Raw genomic sequence first — 17,642 nt, forward strand, 5'->3', positions numbered from 1 at the left:
TCCTTCAGGTTCTCATTTACTTATACGATTGGCAGCTGGCCAAGCAGAAACAGGTCAACCCCATTGGGATTTTAGGGTAGAAAGAAGGAAAGCAGGGAGCAAGGTTGGAATGAGGAGAGAAGATGGGGTGGCTAAAGACAAGAGGGGTTTCCCATTACCTAGTTTGCAAAATGTTTTTTGTTTTTTTTTTTTTTTTTTTAAACTATTAAACTACGGTAGTTTTTCTTCTGTCAGGCTGCTTACCTTGAGTCACTCCTTGGGTCATTGTCTTTCTACTTTACCTGGCTCTTTCTCTTACACACACACACACACACACACACACACACACACACACACATGCGCGCGCACTCATACACACACTAACTCACATACAGACACTCACATTCCAGCCTAAGAACACAAGCATTCTTGAATTTCCTCAGGCAGGGATGTGGTGGTGAGAAATCAGCCCTGAGGACTGGCACCTCACGGCTTCTAGTTGGGCAGTTCTGCATCCTAGGACCATCTCCAGTCATCCAGTGTTCATAGGTCTTTTCTGTTTTAGTTTCTTGGGTTTGGATTTTTTTGGTATGATTTTAATTTCTTAATTTTAAAGCACAGTGACTGATTCCCAGATTTGTCCCGTGTAAGAAATGAGGTGGGGGTGGGTATAGTACATTATTCTTAACCCTATTATTTCTGGATAACACACCAGAAGTCTGAGTTATATGCCAGTTGGAACTTTCTGTGCCCTTCATTCCAGAGTAACAGCTATGTCTGTTCTCTAGATGTAGGTGATTTGCAGAGTGCTTGTGGTAAGTTTTTTTTATTGTACCTGGCCAGTGATAAAATTGGGGCTGTGCCTATTTTGATCATCACTGATATAATACTCAGTATCTTGCACAATGCTTGATACATAGCAGATGTGCAGTAGAGTTGAATGAATGCCATAAAGATGCCTTAATTTAGAAAGCATAGGCTAGTAGATTTGGGGGGGATTTGGGGAGTATTAAATTATTGGTACTTTTATAGTCAACTCTCAACTCTTTATTTGGCTTATTTATTTACATTGTATTGGTGGCAAGTCTGTAGTTATGTGTTGGCTTCTTCCTTCAGCACATGGATGGGCCACCATATCCCAAGGCCAGTAGTATTAGCTAGAGGATCTAGGTAAGATGAGCTGGGCCACTACTTGGAAGTGTTTCTCAGATTGTGCTCTTAGGAGCACCTGCAGCAACATCACCCAAGCATAGTTGTTACAAATACAGAGTACAGGGCCAAAATGCATTTTTTTCTTTCCTTTAGCAGCCCCAGGATGCCTAAGAATCTCTAAAATTTGAGGAACTCATCCTTGAGGTCTTCTGTATGCAGATACCTCTAATAATTGTCAATTATTATCAAAGAAACATTTCTCAATGCATAGATCGATGAGAAGAAACAGCTGGCAGTGGATCATAAAATGGCTGTTTTCCTCCATTTTATTACACTAGACTATTAAACCATAAGGACAGATAACATTGGCCCTGGTTGGATAACCTAATCAGTAGGAGTGTTGAGGCCTACAAGTGTAATTCCTTATCTGGCTGTGCCTAGTGCTCAGGATGCCTGGGTTTGGGGAATTCTGCAAAGGTCTGTATAGAAATAGATTCAAATAAAATTTGAAAAGTCAAGGAACTAATTGCAAAACCATAGAAATTCATTTTGGGCCCTTAACTCTTTTGTTTTATTCCAACACCGTGAATAATTACAATTCTCTGCAAGTTAGTTTTTTAGAATGTGTGGGGACAGCCATCTGGTTTCTGGGCTAGAGCATGTATCCAAGTCTTCAGAACTTTATGGAGCCCTGTTGGCTTCTTACTTCATGTGTACATTTTGTCTGTTGCCCTTTGATTTTTTTTATCCAAGTCTAATTTTTTTTTTTGACATCAAGTTCACTTATCTTAATGGTTTACATCAAAATGATAGGACCATCTAAACAACAGTGAGGCACCTCTGCAAACTGGCATATCAATTTGTTACCTTTGTAATATATACCTATTTGGTTCTCTCTGGCAGATAACAATAGTGGCCAGAAAGTTGGAGGTAAATGAGGGTTAGCTGCTTCTCTGTAGCTTTACTAGCAATTTGTCACGAAAAGCCAGGTTTAGACATTTCTTGCACAAATGTATGTCATTAAGCAAGGACACAATGTGCGGGCTTTATGGAGTCTCCTCCCTATTCCTATAGGTGATGCAGCCAGCCACACCTTGCATGATGTAGACACAGAATTCTAGAGCAGGAATTGGCAAACTATGCTTCTTCACTGTTTTTATCAGTAAAGTTGCATTGAAACATAATCATGCTTATCTGCTTATATGTGGTCTATCACTGCTTTCATGTTACAGTGGTAGAATTGAATAGTTGCATAGAGGCAGGATGACTCACAAAGTCCAGAATATTTCTATACAGACCTTTACAGAAAAAAGTTTACCATCCCCATTGTAGAGGCAGGATTCTGCTACCCTTTCAATTGGCATTGGACAACCAGAATTCTCTGAGATCGACAAGTCTTAGGCATATGCCTAAAAATTCAGATTATAGGCCTCCCTAAATATTTATGCTCTATTCATGTCAGGGTGTTTTCTTTAGGATATTATGGCCAGTTCAGACATCTTGCATGCTACTGATCTCTTTAAAGAGCTCATTTATACTTCACTACTTTGACCCACCAACCATTAATTTCACTATTAAAAATTAATTTTTAATCTTAATTATGCTAATTTAAAGTCTCTGTAGAGATTAAATAATAATCTCTATAGAGATTAAATAATAACTTAGTAATTACCTCTGGATTGTGGGCTTCTTCTACGTGAGAAGTTAGCTGACCACTTGGTAGTATAATTGAGGTGTGAATTTCTGCATAACTGACTAAAACCAACTGTTGACAAATTATTTTAATTATGATGCTACTTAATTAAATGTATGCAAACATAAAGCTAGTTATAAGCATATACTGTTTATAACTTATATACAACAATAAAACCCAAGCATATTCACAGATTTAAAGTAAAACTATAATACTAATAAATTTAAAATGAATTTTTATAATACCTGCATTGAGATTTAATTCACATACCATAAAATTCACCCCTTTGAAATGTACAATTCGGTGTTTTCTAGTGTATTCACAAGGTTGTATAATGTTCATGACCACCTGATTCCAGAACATTTTCATCACTTTCAAAAGAAACTCCATGCCCATTAGCATTACTTCCCATTCCCTTCTCCCAGTCCCTGGCAACCATGACTGTAGTCTCTGCCTTATGGATTTGCCTATTCTAAACATTTCATATAAGGGGAATTAGATGATATATGACCTTTTGGACTGGTTTCTTTCAAAGTATTGTGTTTTCAAGTTTCATCCGTGTTGTAGTATGGATTATCAGAATTAATGTGTTTTTAGGTTCAGTGCTGTTTTCTTCTGCCAGTTCAGATCTCTTGTTGAACTTCTTCTCCAGTGAATTTTTTCTTTTAAGTTATACTTTTCAATTGAAGAGTTTCAATTTGTTTCTTTTTAAAAAAATAATTTCCAGTCATAATTTCTTAATTGCTTTTCTTTAGTGAGACAATGTTCTCATACTTTCCTTTAATTTTTGAGACATGGTTTTCTTTAGTTCTTTTAACATATTTATCATAGAGGATTCGAATTTTTTGTCTAAGTCCAGTATCTGGCCTTCCTCAGGAACAGTTTCTGTTGACCCTGTGTGTGTGTTGTGTATGTTGTTATTGGATATACTTTGCTTTTTGCTTGTCCTGTCATTTTTTGTTGTTGTTAATGTTGAACAACCAGACATTTTAAGTGAGATAGTATAGCAACTCCTCATATCAGAGTATTCCCTTCCCAGGGTTTTTGGTTGTTGCTTTTTGTTATTGTTATTGTTGTTGCCTTTTTTGTTTTGTTTTGTGAGTTTTCTGCATTAGTTTTGTAAAGTTTACATTCTTCATTATGTATGGCTACTCAAGTGTTTGATCATTTAGTTTAGTGGTCAGGTAATGACTGAACAGAGATTTCTTAAAATGCTTTGAGCCAGTAAGCCTGGCAGCCTTTGCTGAGGCCCTCTGAGCTAGTGTTGGGAGCATGCCTTCAGTGCAATTTGCATCTCTCCCTTAGCCTTTACTTCCGACTTGTGTAGAGCCTCAAGGTTATTAGCCAGGCATGAGTGGCCCTTTTTGGTTCTTTCTTGAGTACACACAACTCTATGTATGTGACCTTATAGATTCCCTGGAATATTTCAGAGCTTATCAAAGCTTCTCATAGATATCTTCTTCCCCAGTTTTCCCTTTCATGCTTTTTAGTTAACCTCTTGTTAATTCCAAATGGTAATGCTTATCCAGTGGTTGTGATGTTAAACATTTGTCAGTTGTCATTCTTCAATAAATGCAGTGGCTATAGGTCTATTTGTACAGTGAGCTAAATCAGGTTATATAGAGAGAAAATCTGAGAATATAACTTTCAAGCAAACTACCAGGCAGATCAAATAGTGACAGCTCTCTGGCTCTGGGGCATTTTGGAAGCTTCCAACTTGTTTTGTTTTCTCTGGTGGCCGCTAGGCTGCTGTTTTTCACAGCTATCGTAGTTGTAAAGCTGTGGGTTTCCAATACTATTGCAGAACTAGAGAGAAGGAGATGGGATTAGGGCAAGTTAAAACATCACAAAGTTGGCTATTTTTACTGAGCTTCAGTCATCGTTCTTCACTAAATGCTCCTTGGGTTTTGCAAGCCTTTGTTTAATATTTAGAATTCCGAAAAAGTTGATTTTGAGAATTTCTGTCAAATGTTCTTGTTGCTGTTGCAGATGAATAGATCTTTAGAGTTCCTTACTTTGTTATTCTGGAAGTACTTCCAATTAATATTACCTTTGTAAATTTTTCATTGTGGACTTTTTCAATTTTACATAAAAGAATAGTTTATGCTGCTACGACCTCCCCATGTGCCCTCATTCAGCCTCAGTATTACCTGTATTTGCTAATCTTTTTTCAGCTGTCTACCCACTGATTTTTTTCCTGGAATATTTGAAAGTGAATTCCAGATATATCATTTTACCTATAAATGTTTAAGTATAAATTACATTAATGTGAATGATGGTGTTTGCTGAAACTTTGTTACTGCTTCAAAGGAGAAGGTGGTAGTGAATGCTACAGCCCAGGTGCTTCTGGGTTGGTGTTCTTGTCCACTAGCCGCCTGTGGATCCCTCATTCTCCCACCAGTTTTTTTCTGAGAAACTTTTAGTTGAATAGCTCACCACGACATCCTTTGTCTTTTGCTTGTTTCTTTTTACTATTGACATAATCTCAAATATAAGTGTAAATGTACTCTCCAAAATTTGGGTCATTCAGATACTTATGTTAATTTATTTTTACTCACCAGAAATGAAGATGCCAAATGAAAATTTTTTAATCATAAATTCTAGACCCTATAATATTGCCATATATCGTGTTTTGTGATCTTTTCATTTATAGAGCAAGACCAGCCTTGGTATACATTCCTAGTTGTGAAATTATATGTGCTTGGTAGATGTATTAACTGGTGTGCCTTTTAGGAAAGCCATTTATAATATCTATCAAAATTGAAAATTTTGACCTAGGAATTTTAAGAACGCATCTACAAACATTCTTGTGTAGTTCTGAAAGAGGTATTATATACAAGTATGTTCACTGAAGAGTGCTTTTGTAAGTAATCTAAATGTCCATCAAAATCTGTTAAATGAAAGATGTCTAAGATTTACTGTTAAGGAAAAAAGTTAAATTATAGAACAGTAAGATAGTCTGGTAATGACTATCTTTATTTTTATCATGATCCAATTTGTATGTGAAAAATAAAATTGCTTGTATAAATTTGGCATTGTTTTAGACTACTAGATATAAAAGTGGCTTAACCAATCAATGCTACTTGGAGGTAGGTAATATAGGGCTATGTTGGTATCTTGGTGTTATTGGGGACCCAGGCCTCTCTTTCTGTTCTATCATCCTAAGTAGTGATTTCTATTCTCAAGTTCCCCTCGTGATCCAAGACATTTGTACTAACTTTTGAGTCTTTATTGGCTTTAGGAAGAATAAAGACAGAGAGGTCAAAACAGAACCCCTTCAGCTGATTCAGTCCCTTTAAACAGCCTTCCTCGAAACCCAGCACAGCACTTCTGTTTATATCTCATTGATTAGTACTCAGTCACATGACCATACATAGTTGCACAAAAGGAAGAGAACCCTAGTCTTTTAGAGTGGAGAGTAGGGGCCAGAACTTTTGCATTTTACCTCATATCTATCTGTAATGTTGGATGTTTTACATAAGCCTGTTTTAGTTTTATAATAACAATAAAGAACAACTCAACAACAAACCTAAGGTTTATTAAGAAAAATATTAGGGCTTTACAATACATCTTATTATCAATAGTGTGCCATAGTTTACTTGTTAATATTTTTTTACTGGCAATAAAAATTATAATAACTCTTTAAGAATGCATTATGAGTGAGCCTAAATTACCCAGGTTTAGGACTATTCTTCTGGAAGGCAGTGGGATAAATATGTTTCGAGGTTCTTTTTTCTTTTCTTTTCCTTTTTTTTAATGACTTGTGTTTTGTGATCTTTTCATTTATAGAGCAAGACCAACCTTGGTATACATTCTCAATTCTCAGGGCTCCCAGCAGCACTCATTATGAACATTTAACTCATGATCAGTCTGGGGTCATTAAGAAAAATGGCTTCTTTTTAAGGTGTAACCACAGTAGGAAGTAGTGAAAAAATATAAAACATAAAAGTATGTGTTTCATTGATATCTGTGTATTTGTATGTATTCATAAGGATTCACATAGGTTACTTAAACTATCATCTGACTTTTATACATAGCTACAAAATTTTATTGACTTAAGGAGGACTTTTGGAATTTATAAATATTTTTCTGGGAACCATTTTCTCATTCAGGTAAAACGTTTTACATTTTTAATAGGTTCATCATTTCCTATAGTCCCATACTGAGTATAAGCTATTAACATGGTTTTTAGGGCGCCATTTTGCAATAGCAAGCTTCTATACTTCTATAACTTGCTTCTTAAAACAAACTACTTTTAACCATTTGTTCAGCTGTGGTTTGAATACACACACACACATAAACTGCTCAAATGAATAACAAATAACTTCATGTTCATCAGCTTGCAGTTCATATAGTATTTATTGGGCATACATGAGCACAGGGTATTCAGTTGTTATTTTACAGTTAAGACAAATTGATATGTTCCTTACTCTATAGGAATTCAAAATCTATAATAAATAGTAGCAACATAACCAAGGATAAAGGAATCCCTTTTGGGTAGGGATCCCAACATTCTAATGCATATAATAGTCATGTGTGTGATTATGCCTACATGAGGGTGTGCCTCCCTCTTAGAAGTGCAAAACTACATAGCACCTTTATAGTGCTTCTTATCCTTTTTTGAATCATTCACCCTTTTGAGAATCTGGTAAAAGACATAGACCCTTCCTAGCACAATGAGTGCATCGACACAAAAATATTACATATATATTTACAGGGTTCCTGGACCCTTTAAACCCTTCCGCACAGAAGCCCTAATCCAAATTAGCTTTTGCAGATGAAAAAAATGAGACCCAGAGAGATTCATTGATTTCCTCTTAATCTACTGCTTTTATATACATTTTCAAGATTTTAGCCATGGTTTAATATCTCTGAAATGCAATGTGATATGGGCAACCTTATGTGGAATTCTCTGTACTCAACCAAAGAAAACATATTCTAGCAAAAGACCTTAATTAATGAGAATTATTAAAAGATTGAAAATTTGGTTTATGGTCATCCTACCCTGAACAAGCCCGATCCCATCTGATCTCAGAAGCTAAGCAGGGTCGGGCCTGGTTAGTACTTGGATGGGAGATCACCTAGGAAGACCAGATGCTGTAGGCATAAAAAATAAAAATAAGGGATCATAAGCTGATAAGATCCTCACAATCTGTGATGTCAACCAAGGGTTGTTGCCTCACCTAAAAAAAAAAAAAAAAGGAAAAAAGAAAAATTGAATTAATGAAAATTCTTTCAGTTCGGTGCACATAAAAGCCTTGTAACTCAAGTGTCCTTATAATATGAAAAAAGGAGTAGAAAGAAATGAGAATATGTTTTGTGTGCATGGTTTGTGGCTGATCTCACCCCGTATTGGTTTTGGGGCTTTTGACTCTGCCCCACTTTCCAAAAGGTCTCTTCAGCCTTGTCATACAGTCCTTTTCTTTTCATTCTCTGCTTAAGCTTTGGCAGCCTCCATTTTCCTACCCACGCCCAAGCTCTTGAATCGTAGGTACCATTGTCCTTCCTCCTCATCTAACATCCAGGGAGTATTTAGAATCTATCGCAGACTGGGTATCTAAGATAAAGCAGTACAGCCCAAACTGTCCTGTGACAGCAGATGTTTGAAAATTGTGCATTGGCAGTCTTATTCCATTTTGTTTTTAGAAGTGTCAGAGGCGTTTGACTTTTCTATTTCCCTTTTCACTTATTTTGAGTGACTGTAATGTGGGACAATTGATTTTTTTCTCTTCCTTGGCAGCATCTCTTGGGCAGTCAACATCCACCTTCTGTGCAGCTTTGGGTTTCTTTTGGCCGAAAGCCCATGCAAGCAGCCCAGTTTGTCACAAGACATCCTATTACTGTGAGTGGGGTTCACTTTGGGGGTGGGAAGAGGTGTCAGTCTACCCACTGCAGAGGTCAAGAAAAGGGTGTTGTGGGAATGTCCTGGGTGGATATTTGACTACATTCCCTGAAGTCCCTTTCCAGATAGGTCTCTAGAGAGAGAGCCATTATGCTTTGGGCATCTTGGTCTGTTTATTTCCTTCATCATTGTTTGAAGTGAAACTGAATGGGAGCCTTAATTTGCTTTAAGTGGAGAAAGATTGGCAGAGAGGTTTAGAGGCAGAGTCACTGGACTCAGTGTGCCGGTACTGAAGGACTAGGAGTTAGTGACAACAGCAGTTGTTTAAGTATCTGCTGTGTTGCTCACAGATGGCTAGGTTTGTAAAAGGTGTAGAATTTGGGTCCTACCTTTTGGTACAGGTAGGTTGGAGAGGCAGAACTAAGCAGAGGTGGAAACCATATATAGTCACATTCAGTCTGCATTATAACTTAGAGATTGATGAGAAAGATTAAAGTGGGCTGGAGTCATCAAAGAAGTGGCCACAGGGAGGAGGTGGTATTTGAAGCCTTTGACACTAGTGGTTGGTATGGTGGAAGGTTAGTAGCTCAGAGGAGTACATGATAGAAAACATTCTTGTCAGTCCTTTGCTTTCTATGGATTCCACCTTCCTTTAGTCACCTTGAAAAATAAAAAGGAAAGGAAATGCACATTAATCTATACTGTACTTTGTACTAATGATAGGTCTCATGGGAAAAAACGGGAGATTTTATTAACTAAAAAGAGGTTTTTGGGTCATTTATGGAGTTCAGTGGCCTATTCTTATTTCGTATCCCAATTTCCAATAGAGGGCCTACCTAGTTCCAGATGTAGAGACCCCTCAGGTTCTCCAAAGGGAAATCCAGCTAGGCTTCTTTGCCAAGACTGGGGAGCTTTCTGTGGGTTTCAGGCCCACATTTGTCACTGGGACATTGGGACGTCATTGCTTTAGTATATGTAAGGAAAGCTGAGAGGAAGTATGCTTTTTATGACGTAATGTATTTTTTTGATTTTTGATTCCAAAGGAATATTACATCGCAGATGCCTCTGAGGACCAGGTATTTGTGTGTGTCAGTCATGGTAACAACCGTACCAACTTACACATCTCGGAGGCAGAGGGGCTGAAGTTCTCCTTGTCCTTGGAGAACATGCTTTATTACAGCCCAGGAGGGGCTGGCAGTGACACCCTGGTGAGGTAAGGCACACGGGAGTTCTCCACGGCTTCCCCAGATGAACACGACCATTGACTTTAAGTGGTGGTTTTTAGAAGTAGCTGTACATTTAGACTCACCAGTGTGTTTTTCAAAACCTCCCTCCTGGCTCATGTTCTTGGAGATGACAATTTAACTGGTTTGGGGTGTGACTGGGGTGTGAGGATTTTCAAATCTCTCTAGGTGATTTTTATGTGATAACAAAGCTGAGCACTGACATTTAGAGATGCAGACGCTCTGTCAACCTTTCCCTTTGGTTTCTTTCATTTAGTCATCTTGTTTTTGTGCAAGGTATTGTTCTGTGGGTATCTGTGGAAAGATACCGATGTCATTGATACTTTAGCAGTAAATCACATGCTTGGGATTGTCCTATAATGGGCATTCTCTAGGCTGTGGAAGAGTCTAGGTTTTGGGAGGGATCAATGCCATGAATTTGTGGGTGGTAATGTGATCCCTCAGTGCCACCACTTATTTTTATTTGTTGTGTGACAAACCAGATGTCTGTGATTAGGATCACTCTTTGCTCTTTTAAAGGGCAGTCTGGTGAAGCTGACTGGTCTTTAGTGAGGTCTGGCTCTAAGGCCATGACCACCAGCTCATAGGGCATGTAACTGCTATGTACTATCTTTCTTCATGCTGGCATTTCTTTTAGTCATCAGTTCATTCAGCGAGTATGCTGCTGCTCTATGCCAGACCTTGTTCCAGGTACAGCAACAAAATAATTTATACAGCAATGAAAAATCAGAATAAAGTCCTTGTTCCATGGAACTTTTGTTCTAATTAAGGGAAGGCAGAATATAAACAAATATGTAATCTGCCTGGTCATTGTGAATGCCAAAGAAGGTAAGAGGACAGAGGTTTATGAGGGTGTTGTTTTATATCAGCTGATCGTGGAAAGCTGTTCCAGAAGGGTCACATTAGAGCAGGAGCCTGACTTTCAAGAGGGTAGGAGCCAGGCAGATACCTGGGGCAGGCTGAGGGCACAGTGACCCTAATGTGGGACTTTATTGGTTTATTTGAGGAACAGTGAGACCAGGATGGGTCAAACAGTTGAAGGAGGGGAGAGAGAATCCAAAAGACAGGATCCAAGAGAGCAGGGCTCAGATTACACAAGGCCTTTAAGGGCATGGAAAAAATTTATGTTTTTCTTCTAAGTGGGATGGAGGCATTTATCCAGAAGATGGATATCATTTTATTTAACCTATTACATTTTTACCATTTAAAAAATTGTGAATTGCATTATATAAAGTGCATACAACATATATGGATAGTGTTATAAATAATTTTAAGGGAACACCCTTGGACTTACCTTTTAAAAAAGCTTTTCTTGATACTGTGTGGAAATTATACTCCTAGAGGGGACAAAAGTGGATGCCAGGAGACTAGCTGGGAAAGTATTGCTGAAATCCAAGTCTTGTATATTCTTGCCTCCTTTGTCATAGATTAATGACCATATAGTCGTTGGTTTGTTTCTAGTCTCTATTTTGTTCCATCAATCTATGTGTCTGTTTTTACGCCAGTACGATGCTGTTTTTATTACTATGGCCTTGTAGTATAGTTTGATATCAGGTGGCATGAAATTCTGATTTTGTTTTTCTTTCTCATGATTGCTTTGGCTCTTCAGGTCTTTTGTGGTCCCATATAAGTTTTAGGATTATTTGTTCTAGTTTTGTGAAAAATGCCATTGATATTTTGATAGGGATTGCATCGAATGTGTAGATTGCTTTGGATAGTATGGACATTTTAACAATGTTAGTTCCTCTTATCCATGAGCAAATTATATGCTTCCATTTATTTGTATCTTCTTCAGTTTCTTTCTTCAGTGTCTTATAATTTTCCAAGTACAGGTCTTTTACATTGTTGGTTAAATTTATTCCTAGGTATTTTATATTTTTTGGTTCAATTGTAAATGAGGTTGTTTTCTTACCTTCACTTTCTGACATTTCATTATGGCATATAAAAATGCAACCAATTTCCAAATATTAATTTTGTGTCCTTCTACTTTACTGAACAGATTTACTATTTCTAATAGTTTTTATTGGATTCTTTAAGGTTCTCTATATATGGTATCATGTCATCTGCAAATACTGACAGTTTTACTTTTTCCTTTCCAGTATGGATGCCTTTTATTTTGCTTTCTTGTCTGATTGCTGTGGTTAGGATTTGCAATATTATCTTGAATAGAAGTGGTAAAAGTATACATGCTTGTCTGTTCTTGATTTTAAGGAAAACGCTTGTAGCTTTTCACTGTTGAGGATGATGTTCACTATGGGTTTGTCATATATGGCTTTTATTATGTTGAGGTATGTTTCCTTTATTCCCACTTGGCTAAGAGTTTTTACTGTAAATTGATGCTGGATTTTTTTTGTATCTATTGATATGATTGTGTTTATTATCCTTCATTTTGTTTATGTGGTTAATTGATTCGTGAATGTTAAATCAACCTTGCATCTGAGGAATAAATCCCACTTGATTACGGTGTATGATCTTTTTAATGTATTACTGAATTCAGTTTGCTAATATTTTATCGAGGATTTTTGCATCAATGTTTATTAGGGATAGTGATCTATAATCTTCATGAGTGTGTGTGCGTGTGTGTGTGTGTGTGTGTGTGTGTGTGTGATATCTTTGTGTGATTTTAGAATCAGGGTAATGCTAGCCTTATAAAATGAACTTGGGAACCTTCCCTCCTATTTAATTTTTAAGAATGGTTTGAGAGAGATAAGTATCAGTTTTTCTTTGAATATTTGGTAAAATTCACCTGTGGAGCACTCCGTCTACCACTTTTGTTTGTTGGAGTTTTTAGATTACTGATTTGATTTTGTTCCATAGTATAATCAATTCGTTCAGATTGTCTGTTTCTTCATCATTCAGTCTTGTAAGATTGTACATTTTTTAGGAATTTAACCTTTTATTTCAGGTCGTCTAACTTCTTGACATATAATTGTTAATAGTATTTTCTTTTAATCCTTTCTATTTCTGTGGTGTCAGTTGTCATTTCTCCTCTTTCCCTGCTAATTATATTTATTTGGATCCTCACTCTTTTTTTCTTGATGAATCTGGTTAAAAGTTTATTAATTTTCTCTTTTCAAAGAACCAGTTCTTGGTTTCTTAGATTTTTTTAAAATTGTTTTTTAGACTATTTCATTTATTTCTGCTCTGACCTTTATTATTTTCTAACTTCTACTCACTCTGGGCTTTGTTTCTCTTTTTTAGTTCATTTAGGTATAAAGTTAGATTGTTTATTTGAAATTTTTCTTGTTTCTTGAGGTAGGCTTATCTTGCTATTAATTTCCTTCTTAGAACTCCTTTGGCTGTGTTCCATAGATTTGGGGTCACTGTATTTTTATTTCATTTGTCTCAAGGTATCTTTTGATTTCTTCTTTGGTATTGTTGTTGACCAATTTACTTTTTAGTGGCATGTTATTTAGCCTTCATGTGTTTGTATGTTTTTCAGTTTTCTTCTTGTAATTGATTTCTAGTTTCATACCATTGTGATTAGTGAAATACTTGATATAATTTCAGTTTTCTTAAATTTACCGAGACTTGTTTTGTGGCCTGACATGTGCTCTATTCTAGAAAATGTTTCATGTGCACTTGAAAATAATGTATATTCTCTTGCTTTTGGGTGATGTGTTCTAAAAATTTCAATCAAATCCAATTACCTGATCTAATGTGTCATTTAAGGTCTCTGTTTTCTTGTTGATTTTCTGTCAGGATAATTTATCCATTGATGTCAATGGGAAGTTAAAATCCACTACTGTGACCATATTTTTGTCAATCTCTCCCTTCATATCCATCAATATTTGCTTTTATATTTAGGTTCTCCTAAATTGGGTATGTAAATGTTTACAAGAATTATATCCTTTTGTTGGATTGATCCCTTTATCATTATGAAATGTCCGTTTTGTCTCTTGTTATAGCCTTTGTTTTAAAGTCTATTTTGTCTGATGTAAGTATGCTACCCCATCTTTTTTGTTTGTTGTCTGTTTCCTTTTGCATAACCTATCTTTATTCCATTCTTTTACTTTCAGTTTCTGAGTGTCTTTTGATCTAAAGTGGGTTTCTTGTAGACAGCATACATAAGGGTCTTGTTTTTTTATCCATTCATCCACCTTATGTCTTTGACTGAAGCATTTAAACCATTTACATTGAAAGTAATTATTGATAGGTTTGTAGTTATTCTTCTCTATTATTCATATTTTTGATATTTTTTTTCTTCTTCTCAAAGAAGTCCCTTTAACATTTCTTAAGATACTCATTCAGTGGTGATAAACTCCTTTAGCTTTTTCTTGTGTGAGAAGCTTTTATCTTTCTTTCAATCCTTAATGATAGTCTTGCTAGGTAGAGTAATTTTTGTTGTAGGTCCTAGCTTTTCATCACTTTGAATAATTTGTGAAAATTCTTGCTTGCCTGCAATGTTTCTGTGGAGAAATCAGCTAACAATCTTACTGGTACTCTGTTGTACATAACTAACTGCTTTTCTCTTGCTGATTTTGAGATTCTCTCCTTTTACCTTTGGTTTTTCATTATAATGTGTCTTGGTGTGGGCCTCTTTGGGTTCATCTTATTTGGGACTCTCTAGGCTTTCTGGACTGGTATATCTATTTCCTCTGCCAGGTTAGGGAAGTTTTTAGTCATTATTTCTTCAAACAGGTTTTTAATCCTTTGCCCTTTCTCTCCTACTGGTACCTCTATGATGTGAATGTTGGTATACTATATGTTGTTCCAGAGGTTCCTTAAACTGTCCTTATTTTTTTCTTTTCTTTAAAAAAATTTTTTCCTCTGTTCTGTTTGGGTGTTTTATGCTACCTTGTCTTCAAGATCATCAAATTGATTCCCTGCTTTACTTAGTCTACTGTTGATTCCATCTAATGTATTCTTCATTTATGTCTGGTTCTTTTTTTATGGTTTCTATCTCTTTGTTAAAGTTCTCACTGAGTTCAACTACTCTTTTCCTAGATGCATTGAGAATCCTTATAAACAGTGTTTTGAACTCTATTTGGTAGATTGCTTGCCTCCATTTTATTTAGCTTTTTTTTTTTTTTTAATGGAGCTTTGTCCTGTTTTTCCATTTGGAACATGTATCTATGTCTCCTCATTTTGGATGCCTCTCTGTGTTTGTTTGTATGTATTAGGTAGAGCTACTGTGTCTCCTGGTCTTGGCAGAGCGACCTTAGTAGTAGGTGTCTAGTGGGGCCCTGTGTCTCAGTCTCCCTGGCCACTTCACCTGGGTGTTCCATAATAAAAAACATATATATATATATATATATATATATATATATATATATATATGAAATACTTAAACTTGCTACATATAGATCAACCTTGAAAATACTATGTAAAGTAAAAGAAGACTGACAGAAAGGTCACACATTGTGGTATGATTCCAGGGATGTCACTTGTGTGGGTTATGAATGCTCTCCTGTTGTAGTTGAGCTTTGATTGACGTTGGCACATCAGTGGGTTGGATTGACCCTCAGGCTGACTGAAGACTGATCTTGACTACAGCAGACAAGCTGTTGCGCAGGGGCTGCCCCTCCAAAATGGGATTCCATTTAGCAGGGCTCTGGTGCGTGCAAGTTTTCCCTTTGGTTTGTCTTTTATGGAGCTAATTAGATGGTGATCTGGTGTGGCCAGAAGCCAGCCACTAGATATGTTGGTTTCAAGGTCTCTTGGTAAGGGCTATGGTATAGGCCCAGGTCAGCCACTGCCTATCTTAGCTTGGGACTAGTTGGCAGGACGTACAAAATGATCTGTGGCTCATAGCTGCCTGTTCTGGGCTTGCAGGTGCCTGGGAGAGGCTATGCTGTGTGACAAGTTTGGCTGTCACTAGTGCCAGGCTTGGGGCCCCTTAGTAATAGGCACAGGGTTAGCTGAGTCCAGTCACTGCTTGTTTGGAGTTTGTGGAACTTTGGGAAATTTTAGGAAAGTCCACAGCACTATCTGAGGCTGGCTGCTGGTAAGGAATAGCTGCTGAAAGAGATTTGGGCAGGTGCACAAGCTGGGTGGGGCAGGGTGTCAAGAAATCACAATGTTTTTGGTTGGGCTTGCATTGTTATCATGGTCGATGGAGACTCAGATTTGGCACCCACCCATCTGTGCCTGCTGACTGTGTTGGAGGGAGGGCTCAACAAAAAAACAATGGTGTCTGTGAGCACTTCGGTCCTAGAGAGAGTTGCCACTCCAGCCCTTCCCTTGAAGCCAGATGATTCAGTTCCTCCCAATATATCCCTAGTACTTTTTGAGTTTCTGTCCCTCTACTAGTGCTTAGGGTGAGTGTTTGTGAGTGAGTGACTGCACTCAGGCCCTTTAAGAGGACACTTGGGCTTCCAGCAGCCCTCTGTCTCTACTGGACAGGTTTCCTGCTAATTTTCACAGCCAGATGTTGTGGGAAATCCTCTTCCTGGAACTGATGCTCTGGGCTAGGGAGGCCAGTATGGGACTGGGACCTTTCTCTTAAGGGGGACCTCCACAGCTGAGATATTCCTCCTGATTCTTACCTGCCACTCTTGGGTATGGCTCAGCCCATTTCATGTCTCTGCCCCTCCTACTGATATCGACATGGCTTCTTCTTTATATTTAATTAGAGGAATTCTGTTCGGCTGGTCTTCAGGTGGTTTTCAATTATGGTTGTTCTAAAATTTAGTTGTAATTTTGATGGTTGTGGGTAGAGGTGAACACAGTGTTTTCCTGCTCTGCCATCTGGAAGTTCATCTTTTAGTCCTTACTTTTTTCCCCCCCAGTATAGGCTGACAGGTTATTTATTATTTCATGTGTTATAATGTGTTATAAACCATTCTTGCCATGATTCAGACTCAATTGTTCTAGTGTGGTCAGTGGCATTGCCTTTGGTTTGGTTCCTGTGGCTTTTTTTTTCTCTTTTTAATCGTGGCGGTGAAATTAGCCTGATTAAAACTTGACCATTTTAAAGTGAACAACTAACTCAGTGGCATTTAGTACATTCACAATGTTGTGTAACCACTAACTTTATCTAATTCCAAATATTTTGATTTCCCCAAAGGAAAACCCCTTATCCATTAAGCATTTTCTCCCCACCGTCCCCTCTGTCCAGCCTTTAGCAATCATCAGGATGCTTTCTGTCTCTGGATTTTCTTTTTCAAGGTCCAGTAAGTTTCAGGTGTACGATTTAACAGTAAGGCGTGTGTGTGTGTGTGTGTACACACACATATATACATATATATGTATATACACACACACACATAACATTGTGTGTTTTATATGTTTTTATGAGTGAGTATCATCCTTTTTTTGTAATTAAAATCGTGAATCATCCGTTAGGACTCTCACTGTTTATTTTTCACTTTGAGAGTGTCTGCCTATGGTATGGATAAATAACAGCTTGACAAAGGTTTTTTTGACATCCACGTTTGTGAGATATTTAGGGTGAATATGTTATGATCAGGCAGAGCAGTAGCCAGAAGCTGCAGAGACTGGCTCCTTAGTTATGCAATCATATGGCCCCTCACACATATAGATGGCCCTCTATACAGTCACAAAAGTCCCTCGCACCTTGCCTGAACATAGGGCCCAGTTAGGCAATTGAAAATAGATTTAGGTCAAGACCAACATCCTACTCAGCCTTTTTATTTTTTCATTTTTATCTCAGGACTAGAGTTGTTCAGATCTGCTCATTTGAGTGAACTTTTGTCATCGGCATCTCCATTTCAACAAGATGAAATGGGATAAAAGTGACTTAACAGATTACATGGGCAGGCTGGTTTTA

The 17,642-nt window shown here is 37.3% G+C and overlaps 1 protein-coding gene and 1 pseudogene across 4 annotated transcripts in view; both read left to right on the forward strand.

Annotated features, from left to right (window-relative positions):
- SORL1 (sortilin related receptor 1) overlaps nt 1-17,642 on the forward strand; it is a 152,117-nt gene that overhangs the window by 35,735 nt on the left and 98,740 nt on the right. For 3 of the 4 annotated variants that reach the window (XM_016161276.2, XM_016161275.2, XM_016161274.2), the window contains 2 exons: nt 8,565-8,666; nt 9,710-9,879. The exons of the other annotated variant lie outside the window; for it this stretch is intronic. In XM_016161276.2, coding sequence (XP_016016762.2) covers nt 8,565-8,666; nt 9,710-9,879 — 272 coding nt within the window. The remainder of the gene's footprint in view (nt 1-8,564; nt 8,667-9,709; nt 9,880-17,642) is intronic. 4 annotated transcript variants of the gene reach the window in all.
- Nucleotides 7,812-7,930, forward strand: LOC118603389 (annotated as a pseudogene).

This window comes from Rousettus aegyptiacus, unplaced genomic scaffold, assembly GCF_014176215.1.
Source record: "Rousettus aegyptiacus isolate mRouAeg1 unplaced genomic scaffold, mRouAeg1.p scaffold_m13_p_5, whole genome shotgun sequence".
Classification (NCBI taxonomy): domain Eukaryota; kingdom Metazoa; phylum Chordata; class Mammalia; order Chiroptera; family Pteropodidae; genus Rousettus; species Rousettus aegyptiacus.